The following is a 19,485-nucleotide window of genomic DNA, read 5'->3' on the forward strand; positions in this document are numbered from 1 at the left end:
ACTCTTATTCCTAACAATATTTAAATAATAGAAGAGAGGTGGGAGGAGTAGAGGAATGCAACATGGGTCTGGTCTTATTTGTTTCAGAAGGAGCTTTGTACAGATATCTAAACAATAATAGTGCCTAATCAAACTCTGGTTTCATAATTACTATTATAATTGCTTGTTTCTTGTAGAATAATCCATGTCAAAACAGAAACTGGACCCTGAAGACTTAAAATCTCTGACAGGTGTAGTGGACAGGAAGGGGTAGGAGATGTTGGCCCAATCTAAAGCTATTTACCTCTAAGCAGTCTTTGTATCAGAGCTAGGATCCACTGAACTGGTGAAGTTCTAAATACTTTTGAAACTTCTTATACAAAAATATTTCCCTCAGGTGTCTGCATGCTCTTACTCTTAATATGGTAACAAATATGCAATGCATTGCCCAATCACGTACTTGAAATCACAATTGAACCTTCAGTGTACTTTTCCATGTATTGTGCCCAAGTCCAATTCTCATTAATATTGAGTAACGCATCTCACAGAGAATGTGTTCCAAAAGGTTCTAAAAGCTGGAAAAAAAATCAAAAGCTTTGGTACGTGTCATGCTTCTCTCACCAAATACACTGTTTCATGTTCAAGTGTTTCATTTTATTTTATCATTTTATACAGACTTTTTTGCTCATACAGATCTCGGAAATAATCAGATGGGAACTCCAAAGGGCGCACAAGTAAATGGAAAGAGATATCCATCAAACTAAATCTAAGTGTCTTTCCTATTTTTTGTTTTACCCTACAAGTAAAGCCAAATAGACAAACACAGTTGTTGTATTGAAGAGCTTTTCAGACCTCAGCAAATATTGTGATGTTCTTACGTGTTCAGAGATCTATCAGTGATAGAAAAGCAGTTTGTTTACGTTCTTTTACATTTAAGAGCCTGGACATGATTAATTTGATAAACACTGCACCATTTTGTCTCAACTCAACTGAGGGTGATGTATATACCTTTTTAATCTCCTTTCTCCACTACCTCCTTCCTTGTAGGTTGGCATCAAGGTTACAGTGCAAGACGTTTTGACTGATGTTGAAAAAATTGTGAGTGTGGCATATGCAACATATGTAGCCAAACCAGTTGGTGCTGGAAAGGTATTCTTTCTGTTTTCTTCTGTGCTTGAAATTACTGGGACTGAGTTTCTCTGAAATAACCCAATTTTCTAGTTGTGAAACAAAGGAAGATGTTCATACCTGTTTATTCTGATCAGTAATAGGAAAACAGCATGAAGTCCAGAGTATGTGGAGATTTATTTTTTTTCCATGTGTCTGCTCTGAAGTTGTATGGGTTGTTTTTTTTTTATTGTTTCCTTTTTCTCTTGCACATTTGCTAGTAAGAGAACTGGTGTCTTTGTAAGGGCTGTGATATTGACAGAGGCAAGCACTCGAAGAGAGATCCCATGGAGTCTGCGTAGCCTGTCTCCTCAGCAGCTGATCTATATAGATCATGAAACCTGCAAGGGTGTTGGGGGTGAGGTTTCTTTATCCTTCACTCCCCACTTCGAAGAGGTTGTTCAGACATCACTATTCAGATAGAATATATTATTTTTAAGCTAGATTCCAATCTCAATTAATTCTTTGCCATTTATGTTGATTAGTTTTCATGGCAATGAACATTGCTGTGCCAAACAGCCACAGTTCTTTTAAAGTTTTCATGTGAGAAAGACCAAGTACTCCTCAGATCCTCTTAATAAACTCTCCTTGGATGCAGTATTTTACTTTGTTGAACATTAGTGGCTAGAATCATACATCTGACTTTTCCATCTCATTGAACGTGTTATGACAGTGCATCTGCCTTTTTATCATCCACTGCAGACAGGCAGAGAGCAGTCGTCCCATGAGCAATTAATACACCCTATAATTTCTGCTTTCTCTTCTGCAATGATATATTACAGTTTGCAGAAGAAACAGATTGGAACAGTTTTACCAAAACCAAAAGCCTACCTTGTCACTGAAAGGTTAATGACTAAATTGGTTAACCTGAAAGCTGAGGATTGTTTATTATTAGTTTGATATCATGTCCATGGCGTCAACCCACTTACCTTTTGCCCAAATTTCCAGGGAGGTTTTTTCACAATCAAATTGGTGATGATTAACTATGATTAGGCTTAAGACAGGAATGCCCCAAAGGGAGTTTGAGACTTCAGTTCAAATTCCATCATAAATAAACGTCTTGGAGAAACTGAATAACATTTTTTCAAATCCATGTTTCAGAACAACTGTTGCTAAACTTGTGGAAAGAGCAACAGCATGCATTCACCATCTTAATCTTTTAGCTGGCGCATCTGGAAAAAGCTAGAAAGCTCTTGAGGAGGGCAGAAAGGAGGCAAGGAAACTAGAAGAGGGCTTGAGTGAAGACTCAGAGACTGAGAAACATCAGCAGAACCACTGCAGTTCAGTTTTCCTGTGTTTCAGTGATCGTGCATTATTTTAAGTTTTTTGAGACTAGACCTCCTTGCAGGCAAATCACACAAGTGACTGTTCAGTGGCACCTCTGCAATATTTATCTATACGTAATAATTTTCTTAAGCCAGTACAGGTTTGTATTCAGTTTGTCATTGAACTGACATATGTGGGAATTGGCATGTGGGGGAGAAGAATGTCTGATCTTGGCAAGAGAGAAGTGTGTTTCTGGGCACAAGTAGAGTTTTGGGCATAAAGTTATAGAGTATGAAACTGTACCAGGTGCTGGGTGCTCATGTGTTTCTCCTTTGCCTCAGAAAACCAGTGCTTCTTTGAAAATAGGTCCTCAGACAGATGGAACAGGCTATGTGAGTATGGAGTGAGTTGTGAAAGAAGGAGTGGGTAATTTGTGCAGTGAGTGGGACTGGGCTCTGGGATACACTTCCCCATATACTACATCACTGATCAGTGTGGTTGGATTATTTCTCTGATACGCAATATACAATACTCAAACCTTCATATTAAGATTTTTTTTCTTTTGCATTTAAAAGCTTAAAACCCCTTGTCATTGAGTTTTAAAAAATAATTCTGAAAGGATAATGAAGAATCTCTTGAACTTCCACTCTGCACTTGTTTTATTAAAAGAATTTGTCATCTTGGACAGTTGATAGCAAAAGGTTGTAGAAAATGCTGATGCCATTTGAAGTGCAAAGTGCACTTTGTTATGTTTATGGCATTCAGAACCTCTTTTTTTTTTTTTTTTTTAATTTGCATAGATTGAATTAGAACCTATAAAGCTGCTCTCTGCACAAGACCACCTGGAGCACACCCTGGCTATTGAGAGAAGAAGAATACGACTGGGCTATGAACAGGTTTTTGAGAACTTAATGCAGGAGAGTAATAAGGAAGGTGATTACTGTGGTCAGCATTGAAAATGGAACAAATTACTTATTAACAGGTGAAGGGGAAGAAAAAGCAGACAAAACATCTGAGTAGAGCTCCTTGAGGTTGTGGTATCATGTAGAAAAGCATGTGCCAGATTTGTGAGGGTGTGTAAGACAGTTATTCTAATAGAGTGGTATTTCTTTGTCTTTCAGAAAGTCCAGATTTAAAAGTTCAGGATTGAAGGCCAAGCATGCACTAAATAGGTGCAAAGTGCTGTTCTTTGTGTAGGCTATATGTGTAAGGTTTAACAGTTCACACAGAACTTCACAAAGTGGTAATAAAATCCTATGGCACTAGTTTTAACATAGATAGAAGGATAAAATTCACTGAGGCTTCTAGCTGTGTCTTTGCAAGAAAGCACTAATACCTATGTTTATGCCACGAGGTCATTCCCAAGAGCAGGAGAAACTTCCTGACATGGAGGTCAAAACAGGTAAAAAAAAAAATTTGAGCTCCTTCTGACCAAATTAGAAAAACTGAGCCAAGAAACAGGTTCGTCTTTATTTCTGGTGATAATCACTGTTCTTGAAGACAGTTATGCTCAAAAGTTCCTGTATTCCCCTGCAAAATAAATTATTCACGGTAGTTAAGAAATATGCTGGTATTTGGAAAATCTGAGCTGTAACTTCATATGTAAACAACAGACGTTATGTGGTTTTGCTGAGGAAAGACAAAACCTATTGTAAATATAAATTCTAGTCTTAGCAATTTAATAAGACTGTAGAACTGAAGAGACTTCTTTGCTACAAGCAAAGTTATTTTGTGTCGTAGAAGATGGCTTAGTACCATGAAAGACAAATTAGAGATTGATGATTTTGGTTTCTACTGCCTTGCCTGGAAAAATCCTTGAAGGATCTAATAATTGTTAGCACTAATCTTCCTCCTTATGAAGACAGAACAAGCAAAATGGGGAAAAGAGACAAGAAAATATTGTGTATAAAGCATGTTGGGTAGTAAATCAGGTATCAATCATATCCAGAAAGTGAAGTCTGTGTTCTGAGTGGATCTTACGTAACAGCTTAAGTAGGTCCAAAGTGCAAGTCAGTCAGACGTGTCCACACATTTATATAATCATAAAGTTAGTTAAATATAGCAAAAGTCAAAAGTACAGTTCAGGTCAAGTGTCTTCTAGCTCAGATATGCACTTTTTAAATGACTGACAATCTCATGCCTAAATCTCTTGCAAAATATATCTGAAAAAAACAAAGATTAGAGTGAGGATTGGTGCTAAACATTTGAAAGTCCAATTGGAAGTTATCAGATAATGGAAGGTGGTTACTGATTCAGATCCATATTTCTCTCTTTTGTGTGTTCTATGTTGTCTTTGGTAATCACAAGATTTTTAATAGGTTATGGAATAATCATGTCATACTTTCACCTTAATTAGACACATTTGCACAGGTGCCCATCATACATGGTGGTCAAAGTCAATGAAAGGCATTTGAATAAGTGATATATTGCCCTGACAGCATCTGTTAGAGGTCATGCATAGCAACCGTGAACGATCACAAGCACATGCTGAGGCAGTTGGCTGCCTGTGTTCACAGCTAGCCAACTTTCACAGTAACTGCTTTTGACACAGCTTCTTTGAAGGAGATGGTGAGGGCTGGGAAGGCTCACTGTGTTGTGATAGACTGTGGGGTGCACCATCCCCCACCTCTTACGTCTTTTGGCAGAACAGAGCAAATCTCCAGCCTCTTGCTTCCCTTGCAAAGAACAGAGAGGTCTTCTGTGTCTTTCATATTTTTTTCTTCTTTTCATTGTGTCTGAAGCAAATTGCATGCTTCAGTAACTGGGAGTATTTTCTTCTTGGCTATCAGAGTGACTGGCTGAAACAATTCACTGATGCACTGTTGCCGTATTTCAGATACTTTTGAAGACGAAGATGCAGTTTCAACTGAGTTTACACATGTACAGAGTATTGAGCTTGTCCAGCCTCCTCATGCAAACCATCATGGCAACACTTTTGGTGGCCAGATCATGGCTTGGATGGAGACAGTGGCCAGTATTTCAGCAAGGTACTATTCTACATCATATCCTTTCCAGAAGGTTCTAAAGTGATGTGATTTAATTTAATGTTAATAGTTTCTCGTGTGTTTAATTTATGAAAAATACAGACCCAAACCTTTGTGACTTTTCTTCCTCTTCAGATTGCAGGAGGCCTTTGAACTATTTCTGTGATACAGTTCCCACAGCATGCCACACCACTGTGGGAGTCAAATATTATTATTCTTCTGTTACACATGAAGACTCTAAGGCAAAAGGGGCTATGTTATCCTGAGAATGTCTGCAGAAAGTCAGCACTGGGAATAGGAATAAATACTTGGCCTCCTTGGGGTTGGTTCAGTGTTTTAAAAGCGGATTTAGTTGTTAATTGAAGATAGAACCAAAACTGATCAATTTATATCAATTGATATAAAAAAATGAGCAGCCTTCTAAATGTTAGCCTGAAGATCCTTATGCCAGAAGAAAGAACAAGTCAGAGAATAATAATTAGAAGAAACATGTTCTGTTTTGTTGGTGTGCACATGGAATGGTTGCATAACCTTCAGCAAGTCACTTAGCCTTTCAGTCTCTCTGAGTACCACATCCTATGGATTGTAACATTTTTAGCAGTATAAAGGGCTCTGACATCTTCAGGTAATGAGTGTGAAGTATTTTTCTGACGCTGCCTAGTACTACTTGTCAGCATGGCATGGACATAAAATCATTTAATTTCTCTTCCCCTGAAATCAAATGGTTGTTTTTTCCCTTGTTCTTGGATGCTGTACAAAGCTTCTTTGTAAGCAACACTTGAGTTTCAGTTTGAATTCTCCTTGCATACCAAGTGACCTAATTCACTGCAGGGATGTTAGATACGTTTTCGTTTTTCAACTTTAATAATTAAATGACTTCTCCATTCATTATTCATACAGTTTTGATTTGTAGCCAGCAGTTGTACTGATAACAACAGATTTTCTGTAGTGGTTGGATAAACAACTTGCTTTAGTAACATTAGAATGCACTGACCTTACCCAAGTGTGTAATTTCATTGGCTTCAAAGTGACTGATTCAGATTTTTGTCATAATGTGACCCAAAATATTTACCTGTTTTCATTCGATAAGTTTTACCTACTGAGAGTCACTTTTAGATTTAAAAAGAGAAGGAAAACACCAGGAAACCAAGTACTGAAAAAAAGTTATTTGAAATAATGAAAGTCAAACATGATTTGTCATGTTTAAAATTTCAGGAATAATAGCTAGTGACAGAGACTTGTTGAAAACAGAGATTTTGTAGTTCATGCTTGAGAAATAGCTAGTCTTGCTACAAATCTTTTTTGAGGCCACTCACTATTAGATTTGACCTTTGAAAATGCAAGTCAAAAGTTGCTATGGCCACAAACTTTGACAGAGGAATGGAAGAGGAGGGCTAACCCTTGACAAGTAGGTTTCTGAGCACATTTTAAAGGTTGCTCACCCTTCTTCTTCTCTCTCCTCACCCCTCTGCCTCTACTTTTTTGGCCAGAGAGTAAATTAAAATCTTGCAGGTAGCAATAAAGCCATCTGAATTTTAGTAATATTAGTTTGAACTGGCTCTGTATTTTCTTATTTCTTACACTTGCAGTAAAAGCATTCAGGATGTAGTTTTCCAGAAAAAAAAAAAAAAAAAAAAGAAAAAGAAAATAATATTTAGGGCAAATTTCTGGTTTGCTCCTCTCTTGTTTTCAATCATATTGTGTTTGCATCTTTGTAGTGAACATTGTAAATAAGATCACCATTGAACATTTTAAATCAGAAGCGCGAATTATTCCTAAAGAAATTACAAAGTCATTTGAATGTATTAGTCTGTTAAAAAGATGTACCAGTCAGTTAATTAGCTACAGATAATTGTGTGTGTTTAACAATACCGGTACATTAGTTTTCAGAATGCAGTTGAATTAACAGCTAGCAAAGCTATAAAGTTTCAAGTTTAAAAACTGCACAATGGAAAATCTATTCTCAGATGTGCATATGGGATCCTTACTGAGGAGTTTTGCATACATGCATGAGGACAGAGGATGTTTTTTCAAAGTCTAAAAATAAATGGCATTATTATATGTTGTTCCCTATTCGTGTGACACACAAAGATCCCAGAAGAGAGTGGGGCTTTCACTGTGTTTAGAACTGCTGAAGAAACCTAATTTTTGCCACCTCCAGAGAGCTTGCAAACTAGATCCCAATTCCACAAAACCTTAAGCTGTACCTGTACTGCATGTTTTTTTCTGGAACACCTCTGAAGATCAGAGAAGCACTGGGTTGCTGGAATTCCCTGCAGCAGATGACACAGGATTGCAAAACTTTTCCTTGAGCAGTGAAGCTGGGTTTGATCAGGTGTGTATGTTTGTCCGCTGTACCTGTCCAAAGAGCAGCTTTGCTTGTGTGCTCATTGGAGGGTTACTCACCCAGCACAGACAATATCCTGCACTAGACCAGCAAAATTTTAATAGAGTGACTACAGTCTGTTTCACAAGAAGCTCATGGAGACCCATTAAGGACAACCCAGCTGAACCTGTGTTGCATTAAGAGGATTAATTTCGCAGAAGTTAAGCTCCCTTGCATTCCAGTGTGTCCGTAGTGTGTGCACTGTGACCATGGGGGTGGCTGAGCTGACCTGCTGAGTGATGCCCACTCACATCAAATAACCTCAGCTTGGCATTGTAAGTCCAATTGTGCTCAACAGCCAGTCGGGCGTAATCTTGAAATCACACCATTGGATTCACTGATCATGCAGGGAAGTCGTGACCATTGAATTCACATGTTTGCACAGATTCACAAATAGTATAATGTATAACTATAAGTCTGAGTGCGTCCAGTGAGAAATTTGCATGACTAGATCCACAAATAATGAGGTTTATTAAAGCAACAGGTACAAATTCTTTTAGATGCCGTCGATAAATGCACAGTCTGCAAAAACACTCTTTAGTTGCAAAGTACACTTTAGTTGTAAAACACATGTTAGTTGCAAGGAATAAGTACTTGTACCAAATATATATAAATTCTAAGATGACTGTATAGCACTACTAATGTGATTACAAATACAAGCTTGAAGTCTAAGTGTCCTGGGGAAAACTTGGTATAACTAAGTGGACAAATCTTACCCAAAAGCATCCGTTTAGTCAGAGAAGATAGGCACAGCCTGTTGACTGCTCCCAGAAATCTTATTATGCTGTTCCTTTGACTTCTCAGTTGATGGTGTCTTCCCCCAACCTTCCTCTGTTGTTACGGTATTTTGTACTATTTTATACTTTCAAGTAGAGCTTGAGTGACTCTAGTCATACATACCTTTGTTACTGATTGATGTAAAAACTCTCACTTTGATTTTTAAAGTAAATACTTCACTACACTTGCTCAAAGAGGTGCGGAAGTAGGTATCTTTTGAGATGGAGATGTGTTTTAGTATTATAATGAGATTACAATGAGCAAAGTTCCTCCACCAGACAAATTTCTGGCCCAGTAACTAGCATTTTGGACAGAACTGAACATTTCTCCTTTTCAATTTGCAGCAACTATACCATCTGGTTCCTGTACCTGCCTTGTTACTCAGGGCCTGGCCACGGTATCTTTGCATCACTCCACTGCCCAATATCTCTAGCAATACACTGGCTTCCCCATGCACTACCATCCAGCAATGCAGGCCGGGTGTGGGCGGGATGAAACCAATACAGAGCAGATTTCTTCCCCTCTGTTGTGCTGGTTTGACTGAAAATGAGTTAATTTCCTTCATGCACTTAGAAACCTTTCTTTTTCATAGTTAGCACGGTCATTATTTGGACTTAGTTTGAGAACAAGAGATAAAACCCAGCACAGAGTTAATGTTTTTAATTGTTCTGGTCTGGGAGCCAAGGACATTCTGAGCTCTGCCCACAGGTGTGAGGCAGCTGGAAGGGGGACATGGATGGGGCAGAGCTTGACTAATGTCCAGACTGATCAATAAGAGTATTCCATCCCATTAGCGTCATGCTTCATATTTAAGGAGAGATGAGAACTTCTGGTCTCTCTCTGGCTTTTTCACTTTCTTCACTCTCTTTGTTGGGACTGAGGGAGTTCTGTTTGGGACTTTCATTAGTTTGGCTTTTTGCTATTTTGCAGAGGCCTCTGGGCCTTTCTGCTTTTTTTCCTTTTCTCTCTGGGATCAGCAGTTCAGGACCAGGTGCTGCTTACTGGGAGTGGCTACTCAGCTTGGACAGAGTTTGTGAGGAAATGCATTGAGTATCTTTTATATTCTCTTGTGTTCCAGCCTGATCCCATTACCCCTTGTCCTATCATTGTTTGCCACCAAGAAGAGCCTGGCTCCATCATCGTGGCCCTTACCCTTTATATATATATAAGCATTAATAAGGTCACCCCTCAGTCTCCTCTTCTCCAAACTAAAGACACCCAGCTCCCTCAGCCTTTCCTCATAAGGGAGGTGCTCCACTCCCTTAATCATCTTGGTTGCCCTACGCTGGACCCTCTCCAGCAGTTCTCTGTCCTTCTTGAACTGAGGGGCCCAGAACTGGACACAATATTCCAGGTGTGGTCTCACCAAGAGTAGAGGGGCAGGAGAACCTCTCTCGACCTACTAACCACCCCCCTTCTAATACACTCCAGGATGCCATTGGCCTTCCTGGCCACAAGGGCACAGTGCTGGCTCATGGTCATCCTGTTGTCCACCAGGACCCGCAGGTCCCTTTCCCCTACACTGCTCTCTAATATGTAATTTCCCAACTTATACTGGAACCTGGGGTTGTTCCTGCCCAGATGCAGGACTCTACACTTTCCTGTGTTAAATTTCATTAGGTTACTCCCCGCCCAGCTCTCCATCCTGTCCAGGTCTCTGGATGACAGCACAGCCTTCTGGCATGTCAGCCACTCCTCCCAGCTTAGTGTCATCAGCAAACTTGCTGATAGTACACTCTATTCCCTTGTCCAAATCGTTAATGAATATATTGAATAATACTGGCCCCAGTACTGACCCCTGAGGCACTCCACTAGATACTGGCCTCCAACTAGACTCTGCACCATTGCCTACCACTACTATTTACTAGTAGTATATATGCATTTTGTTATTTTATTAAACTGTGTGTATCTTAATCCAAGTTCCTCCCTTCCCTTTTGATTCTTCCCTCTATTTGGGGGGGCAGAGCTGGGTGCATAGTCAGTGAGTGGCTGTTGTGGTTGTATTGCTAGCTTGGGTAAAACCACCACAGTCGTGCAGCTACCTTATATGCTGAAGATGTGGATATAACTTTATTCTCAATAAGTGTATCCTTCATAATTAATTTCAATAATTTTCCCCCTCTAGTAATTATTCCACAACCTGATTACATGTAATTGAACACAGTAGAGGGTCAAGTCTGAAATAAGAGAAGACAGGTGAGTGCATGCACTGTGCAATTGGAAGGACAAAGGGAACACTATTACTAAGATTTGTCTGTAACACACTACCATGCCCTCAGCTTTTCAAATTTAGCCAACAGGTCTGTGTCTCTGAATAGATGAGCGATCAGTTCGACATCTTTCTGTCCCTTTGTATGTGCAAAGGTGAGTTTCCTAGCTCAGCACCAGTAGCTAACAGCACATTATTTAGTAAACTAGACCAAATTAAAACAACAACAATGCATTTGGCAGTTATATGAGTAGTTTTTTATTCTTATTCATATAACACTAGCAGAAAACATCTGACAAGGAAGAAGAAAAAAAATCAATATTAAAAATAATAGGAAGTTATTGCTTTGCTTGAATGCTGTTTCTGGTGCTCAACCTTTCTGCTAAGGTTTCTTTTAATTGTTTAAAAGCTTTATGATCTGGCATTTTTACATATTAGGCAATATCCTACTCCCCATGCAGTCATACAGAAATTAAAGAAACTCTGTGAAGTAAGTGGTTACTCTGTAGATAAGGGATTCGTGGTCTGGCTCCAAAAGACGGTAATATCAAACAGTGAGAATTAATTAGTCAGTGTTTGTAAAGTGTGTTGAATGTGAAACAGCATGATACAAGTGGTATTATTATGTTTGAAACTTGAATTATGTGCTGTTGTAGCTTAACATGTTAAATGTATTTCAGATGATCATGGAATAAGTTGGTGTAATATAGTTATTTTCCAGGTTGTGCAGACCTTGTTGCACTAATTACTCACTTCAGACCTAACAAAGGAGGTTCTTTAACACAACTGTATGTTTTGCCCTGTCCCTCTTGCTTTCTTTTTCAGCCGCCTTTGTCGTTCATATCCCATCTTGAAATCAGTCAGTATGTTTAAATTCTGGGGACCATCTGTGGTGGGTGACCGCCTTGTCTTCAATGCAATTGTGAACAATACATTTCAAAATAGGTAAAGTTCCTCATCTGCTTGTTTTCCTTGACTTCTCCAGCACCAGGCTAGCTGCGTGTTTGAGGCTTCAGCTATAAGTAGGATTTGCATTACTGAATTAATTATCTTTCAGATAGAGCTTTGAGGGATATATCCCTCAAAGACTATCTGTCTGTATGTGCTTTACGTTTATCAGTGACCTTTTTAAAACATTTATTCTCTGACTTGATCACTCTCAATTTAAAGATCATTTGTAACCAAATCCCAACCCTGAAAATGCAGACCATGAGTAGCACTCTGAAATGCAGGGATTTTCAAGGGGTGAGTTGGTCCCACCATTTTGACTCCTCAGAAGGGGCCAGCTTGCTGCTAGGATCTTCTCGTCTTGGCATCTGCTGACAGATCTGGCTTCTGTTTCTTGCTGGTTACTGGCAAAATTCACACTTCATTTTGTTTATTTCTTCCCACTGTTGGTTTGGGTGTACACAGAGGTGATGCTTTGCCAGTTGTGATTTGGAATAAATGGCTACAGCCAATGCTGAAATTTTATCTTTATTTGAGTATGTGGTCACTGTAAGCATAAAATGTAGATTTTGACATGCTGAACTTCTGCTCCTGGAATTTAGTGCTGTGGCTACTAGCACCAATCTAGCACAGATCCTGCCTGCTAATGTCTGCTCTCTCTTTCTCTCTCCCATGCATGCACTATCTCCTCTGCAGTTTAGGGCTACGGTTGTGTTTCCCTCTCAGAGAATGACTCTCCTCTGACTTCTGGCAAAGGGACAGCACCTCTCTCCTAGGCTATTCCCCCACCTACAGGAATGGCGCTTTGGGCCAACAGACCCTCTGGTTTTGCCAGTGGTGTTACGTGACTTAACATGGAGCCCTGTTCCAGTGGGAGGACTTGTTCTGAAGTTGCAAGAGGTGTAAGCAGGACAAGCCACAAGAAGGCAGAAGCTAAAGTAATTCCCCCTCCAAGTTTTGTACACAGGGCAAATGTTATGCTGGCATTGTGGATCTATGGCTGCTTTTCTTTGTAGCTGTATTTGGTCCCAGCAGAATGCCAGCAGGACATGAATTACCTTCATACTATGCTTCTGCTGAATGTCACATCAGTATAATCCTGTTCACTTCTGCTGTCTGTGTGCTCACTGGTGTTCAAATGCTTAGCACAATTTTTGCTCTCCTTGTTAATGCCATTTATCTAATGCTACCTTTTATTTTATTTCTGAAATGTGTCTGCCCAAACTGAGTAATTTATTTCGTATGCCACAGAACGTGTTTGAGTCAGGCTTTCTGCACACAGGAAGGTGTACAGCAGCTCTTTTTAGTATCTCTCAGGGCTGCTTCTGCATCACTTGTAGTAGTTCAATAATTAATTTAAACTTTGATTTCAGTGTGGAGGTTGGTGTCCGTGTTGAGGCTTATAACTGTGAAGAATGGATCAAGGACCAAGCACGGCATATTAACAGCGCGTTTCTCATTTTTAACGCTGTAAATGACAAAGGACAGCTGCTCACCTTCCCCAAAATCAAACCTACTACAAAGGTCAGCTCTCATCCTCAGGAGAAGGATAAATGCACACATGAGATTGTGTGGTCCAGCCCAGTACACTGCATGTCTCACAGCCAGCTTCTATAACCTTGCTGGGAAAACAAGAACTAAATAGGGCTGTGCACTTCTTGTAGAACAGAAAAGCTCTAAATGAAATATTTGTCTTTGAGTGAGAGATTTGTCATTGTTAACTTAGATCATCCAAGATGGAGAGGTGTAGTGAAGGGGAGTCATCATTAGAAATTCTGTAGTTAGTTAATGACCAGGCAAGAAGAATCAGCTTTTTGGCCATTTTTGCACGTATCTGTATCTGTCTTGTGCAATCTCCACTGACTGTGAATGAAACTCCTAACTGTTCAGTGAATAAAGTTGTTTTTATAAACCTTTAATGAAGATGAGAAATAGAGTTAATAAAGAAGTCTGTAGGAATCAAATCCCATTACATGGTTGGGCTTTCGAGTTCCTTTGACATGGAGATGTCAGCATGTGTTTCCCTGAAAGTGGTTCATGAAAAACTCCAAGCAGTTTGAATATTTATTGTTGAATTATTTACTGTGATTTCGCCTGTCAGTAACCTTAATGCTCCAATTTCAATATTTTTAGAGAACCAGCACAGACAGAAATTAAATTATTATTTAACATCAGTGAACTTGTATTTTATAGGGGGACAACTGGACAAATAAATCAAGGTGTCCTATGTACTAGATGAGGCAGTTAAGGTTTACTCCTGCCCATTACAGGCTGCTCCAAGAGGAAAAACTGACTCTGACTCTTGAAAAAAAAAAAGCTCAGTCAAAAAGAGTGCTTCCCTTAAAGACCTGCTCAGGGGACTGTCCACAAGCTAAGTTTTACTATAAGAACATATACACCCATTCCTTCAGAATGAAGCAAACAAAATGGGAAAATCATTATGTACTCAAAGTAGTTTAAACTTTCAAGTGACAGCTGGTATGACAGTGCGCTACAAAACTGTAAGAGATGCCTTCAAAAATATTATGTAGTCTTTGGTTTAACAGTGGCCGAAGCACACTAATCTGGAAATTCTTTATATTCCAAAAGTCACGTGTCATCTCTTAAAAGCAGAGAAAAATAAGGTTTTTCCAAAGGGCACATCATTCAAGATAACAAGTTCTACTGACTTTTAATGTAGTTTGGTGTGGTGTATGCTCTTGGGTCACTTATGTTCTTACAAAAAAAAATCTACCCCGACAGAGTAATAATAAGAGAAGGGAAAGACCTGGCACTTTGAAGAGCAGATTACATCCATTTGCACAGTGCTTGCTCTGTGTCCCAGGTCCATGTGCACTAAAATAGGAATTCTTCCATGCTTCCTTCAGGCTTTGAACATCAGGTGATGATGAATTGGATAAATAGTTTATGTGGTGGGTGGCACATGTAGAAATAATGGAGTATGTGTGGTGCACTTCTCAACTGCTACTGGTTTAGGTCCAAAAAGTTCTAGGGGTATGCTACTGTGGTACAACTTTTTTATTGGATTGCTTTTACAAATTTAAGGGAATATTGTCAAGTCAAAACCAAACAACTGACTCAGGTTACCTGGGGAAAATCCAGTGTAAAATTATTTATTTATTTGTAAAAAATCTCTGTGTTTGTCCATCTGTAAGAAATAGTTTTTAGTTGGCTTTTTGTTAGAGTAAGTCATACAAGAATAATATGTGTTACTGTCTAATTTTCTTTTTATAAAGGATGGCATGAGGCGATACCGTGGAGCTATTGTCAGAAGGAGAATTCAACTAGCCAGGTATAGTTAGGTTGCAAGGAAAATTTGATTTGTAAAACTTAATTTTCTAATTTATCTTCTAAAAAGTCATCATTTGTTAAGTAGTTAAAATCTCCTCAAACTCAGCTGTTATACTTCTTAACTTTCCAAATACTTTTCCCTGAGTTGTATTGAAATTATCAGAAGCTGCTCATCTCAAAAATAGTTGTTGCTGTCTAGGTTATTTTGCTTCCCTGTCCTTCTTGGGAAGGAAAAGAAGTTACTGAAAACCTGTCTTGCAACTAAAAATTGTTAACATATCTTCGAAGTACTTAGAAGACACTTAACCTTATAAAAATTATTTTTTTTCTAGCATATTTAGAAGAAAGTGTAGAGAATCAATTAATGCTATTATTTTTCTTTTGAACTTTGTTTTAGAAAATGTATGCTGTCTGCTAAAGAAGACAAGCCTTCTGACCCCTGGGAGAGAAGCAACCAGGTAATTCATAGATTGTGTCCTATCATATGCCTGCATAAAATGGTGTATTTTTAATCTTTTGGGGTGTGTAAACCAGTTGTACAAGCCATCTCAGTTTCCAAAGTGGACCTTCTGTACTTGAGTGCTACAATAGTAATGGAAGAAGGGATAAATGTGTAAAAAGATGAAAGGGTTTTTTTCTTCAGAAAAAAAATAGAGTAGATGCTTCACTATCAATTTAAAAGTAAGTTTAATACAAAACATGAAAAATACCTTTAAGATGGAACCTGTTAACAAGTGGTCCTTTAAGCAGCCGAGCCATAAGGTCTCCTGCAGGTTTATATCCCAGCTTTTAAAAGTGTCCCCAGCTTTTAAAAAGCTGAATCCTCCTGTAGAGGAACTAGTTTGTGGGTTTTTTTCCTTTATCCAGCCAGCCATCAACTTTCTGAAAAATTTTTGGGAGGAGTCCATTTAGTAAATGCTGAAAGTGGTAGGAGAGACATGGCAGTACCAACAGACACATGAACATTGAAATGGTATAAACTTTGTTTCTGTGGGAAATAGAGGTGAAAACATATGTTAATTCCTAGATACTCTGCATCAAGTGGCTTGGATACACTAGACCATAGAATATGCTTGTGTCGTGAAATGAACGTGAATCTGGGTGATTTATATACATTCTAAGTGTTGTTTCAGTGTCAATTTTTTATGATTAAATTTTCATTGCATTTAAGATCTCAGTGTCTCCAGAAATTGCATTGAGTCTTCTTCAATTGCATGAAAAAAAAAAATTGAGAATTATAATGCAGGAAGCTATTTGCTCTTAACAGTGGCACCTCCACTGTTTGACGCAGCATTTCTTTTCTGCAAAACAATATGTATAAATATCCATACAATTATAAAAATGGCTTACTTAGATTTATTCAATATTAAACTAAAATCTGTCATTAAAACTCTAAAGCTGTATTCTCTTGATACAGTGCTTAAATGAGAACTCCATCCACTGTAGTCAAGCATAAATAATGAATATATTTGCACTTCTCAGCTCTGAGCCTGCTGTGTGAAGCAATTGCAAAGATAGACCACAGCTTGATAGCAATGAAGAGGTTAATTTTCTAGTAGATATTAATTACTTAGGAGGAAAATGGACAAAACTATTAATTTAGTGGTTAGAGAGGTTACCTGCATTGTCTCTCTGGTGGTCACAGTTATTCTGCACTGCTTTATAATTGGAGAAGCTCAAAGTAGTATTTTGTTGTTGTTTAATTAGAGCTGTTTTGCCAACAGCCATGTGAGCACATAATCTAGTTATTGAAGGGATTTAATTCGGAAACTACTGGACTGTGTTTTCTGGAAGGAAACACTTATGGGAAAATACACATTTGTTTGTGATTGAAGGGTAATGATAGAAAAAGAGCATCTCATTTCTGCAATGGTTAGTGAAATGTACCTTTACCTCTTGGTTTTCAGAAATGTATCTTATGTTTCAGGCATATATGAGTTACAGCAATGTGGCTGCACTGACACACCTAGCAGCAAAACTGGGATGGGAAATAACCAGTACACTGGATGATGTAAGTGCAGAACTGTGGAATAGCTACATTGCCACTTTAGTCATGTTTCATCATAAAGGGTGGACAGAGAAAAGCAATGTTTTACATTTGTAAATAACTACTTTGGCTTGGCAGTGTTTGTCTTTAGTGTGGCTGGGGTTGAAAACAAAAACTCCCAGAGTTTCCCTGAAATGTCGCAAAGCAACCTCTGTTTCTCCAGGGTGCTGTCTAACCTGGAAGTGCCATGGAGTTCTTCTAAGATGGTCTGAATGGCTGGTGAACATAGGGCTTGAGATCCCTAAAGGGCAGGCTTGCCAGCAACTGATCGGTTGTGCTCATTGACCAGCACACAGGAGAGTGTGAAAACTCGAACATGCATCTCTTTTGTGTGAGCTGTTTTCTTTGCCACAGCTGATGTGCTTCTGTGGGTTTGTCAAATTGTTTGGCTCCAGTGAAACACCGAACCTGGACATTTTTGTTTAGGCAGTACCGCTGACTCTCTGCAGTACTTCTGATGTCACTGTGATAAGCAAAATGTGTGTGTCGGTCTGTAATATACTGATTTCTCAAGTATTGTGGCATGCGATATTTTTCTCTGTAGCAGGCTGTGGCAGTTGCACTTTCCTCCTGAAAACTGGTGTGGCAGTTGCACATCCCCCTCTGAGAACTGGAGCCTGCAATGGGGCAGTTAATGGCTCTTTTGCGGGACCTGGAGTCAGTTGACAGGGTCATTAGCAGAGGAGGGGCCCAGAGAAGCTGAGAAGCTTCTGGAATGCCCACAGCCTGATCTGATCAGACTGTAAAACGGGGTTCCCACTGAAGATCCCGTTTGTGTGGTCTTCTTGGAGCAGTGGGTCTGCTGAGCTGGAGCCCTCCCCTTAGACTGGGAGTAAGAGTGCCTCCCAGGAGTAAGAGTGCCTCACCTCCTCGTTGGGGCAAGTGAGAATTTACTGAATATTTCCTTGCCTAACCTAGGCGAGTGTAAGTCCTTGCCTAACCCAGGCAAGTGATAGTTTACCCTGGAGTCAGAGGGCTCTGGTTTGTTTCTTGTGAGTGCGTGCATGCACGCTGTGGATCCTCATTATTCTCATTTTGCTCCATCCCAATAATCTCCTCAACTGATATCCGAACCTTTATTTTATGCTGTCGGAGTGCTAACTAATTGTATAAACCCTGTTTGTTGGCTGCACTTTTCTAGCCAGAATAAAATCTGTTTTGGAACTTGTTGTCCACCTAAAACTGACTTTGGGGCGCCTCCGTGACACAGGCATTATTTTGTGATAGTTGCAGGTAGACATTTCCAGTTGGCATGTGGCAGAAATTCATATACCATATTTTTCAGTCTCTATCTTTTCAGAAGAACACTTGACTCTTCTTTTTCTATGCATGCTTTTTTCCTTTTTGATATCTCTCTTTCTGCCCTTTTTCTATTAAAAAACTACAAAAGCCAGAAAGCAGCACACCTCTCCATTCATTGATCAGCGTTACAAGCTCAAAATCAGTAAAGAATCTTGTGTAAGCCACTTTCAAGATAGGAATATGCTGTTAAGAAAACCAGTAGTGAGATAATTTAGCTGGGAAAACACAGTTTTAACCTAGTGCATGTTCTCTGGACTATGAAGAGGTACCCATTAAGGTTTTATTTCTGAAACATGGCTAATGACTGGCAAATTAGTTAAGATCATGCAGATTCAGAGATGTTTGGGAACAATAAAAGATCTTTACAATATTTTAGTTTGACTTCCTGCATGTCACAAGCTATGAAACTTCACTTACTGATTCTTGCACCTGGTCAATAGACTAATTGAGTAGGAACATATATTAATCATAAAGAATTCCATACCTGCCAGTTCCATGTGTAGGTTGTTCCAGTGGTTAATATTAATAACTTCCAGTAAGGACCCTTGCACCAATTAAATGGCAGGTAGCATCCGTGCTGGAAAAGACAAGCTTGAATAGTCAGACTGAACATTGAGTGTTATTTTCAAACTTCTGCTAAGACTCTATTATTATCCATGCAGAACTTCTTTTCTGTATCCACTGAGACTGCCACAATCTCAGTTTCTTACCTAACACTAAATGCTTGAAACCTGTAATAGAAGCAGCACCAAACATTGTGAAGAAATTTCTTTATACGAAAAAAACCAAAACCCATGCACATTATAGATGACATTTTAAAGAGCATGATGTTAATTCTCTGTCTCAGCAAGCCACCAGGTACATTCCAGTATTACTGGAGTCTGGAACTTTCTCTCTTTTGTTATAGAATTATTTTTGTGTGTTGTCCATGCTGCATGTATTGGTATAGATGCACTTCAGTTGGGTTATTGATCCTGCCACCTTTTTGAGGGGAGAAGGCTTAATTCCTATGTGACCATTCTCAGGTGCTCACATGGTTTCTGACACATCTATAACCCTTGTGTCTTTGCAACCGCATGGCTCTCCATCCCCTACCTCCATTGGGACAGCAGACTAAAGGACTTCACTA

At 39.1% G+C, this 19,485-nt stretch overlaps 1 protein-coding gene across 1 annotated transcript in view; it reads left to right on the forward strand.

The window, feature by feature from the left end:
- Positions 1 to 19,485, forward strand: part of ACOT12 (acyl-CoA thioesterase 12) — a gene marked incomplete at both ends in the record, with an annotated part of 37,303 nt that overhangs the window by 9,245 nt on the left and 8,573 nt on the right. The window contains 8 exons of the mRNA XM_080362191.1: positions 1,027 to 1,128; positions 3,213 to 3,354; positions 5,249 to 5,399; positions 11,594 to 11,713; positions 13,090 to 13,240; positions 14,953 to 15,008; positions 15,405 to 15,465; positions 16,935 to 17,018. Coding sequence (XP_080218317.1) covers positions 1,027 to 1,128; positions 3,213 to 3,354; positions 5,249 to 5,399; positions 11,594 to 11,713; positions 13,090 to 13,240; positions 14,953 to 15,008; positions 15,405 to 15,465; positions 16,935 to 17,018 — 867 coding nt within the window. The remainder of the gene's footprint in view (positions 1 to 1,026; positions 1,129 to 3,212; positions 3,355 to 5,248; positions 5,400 to 11,593; positions 11,714 to 13,089; positions 13,241 to 14,952; positions 15,009 to 15,404; positions 15,466 to 16,934; positions 17,019 to 19,485) is intronic.

Source organism: Nesoenas mayeri, assembly GCF_963082525.1.
Source record: "Nesoenas mayeri genome assembly, chromosome: Z".
Taxonomy (NCBI): Eukaryota; Metazoa; Chordata; class Aves; order Columbiformes; family Columbidae; genus Nesoenas; species Nesoenas mayeri.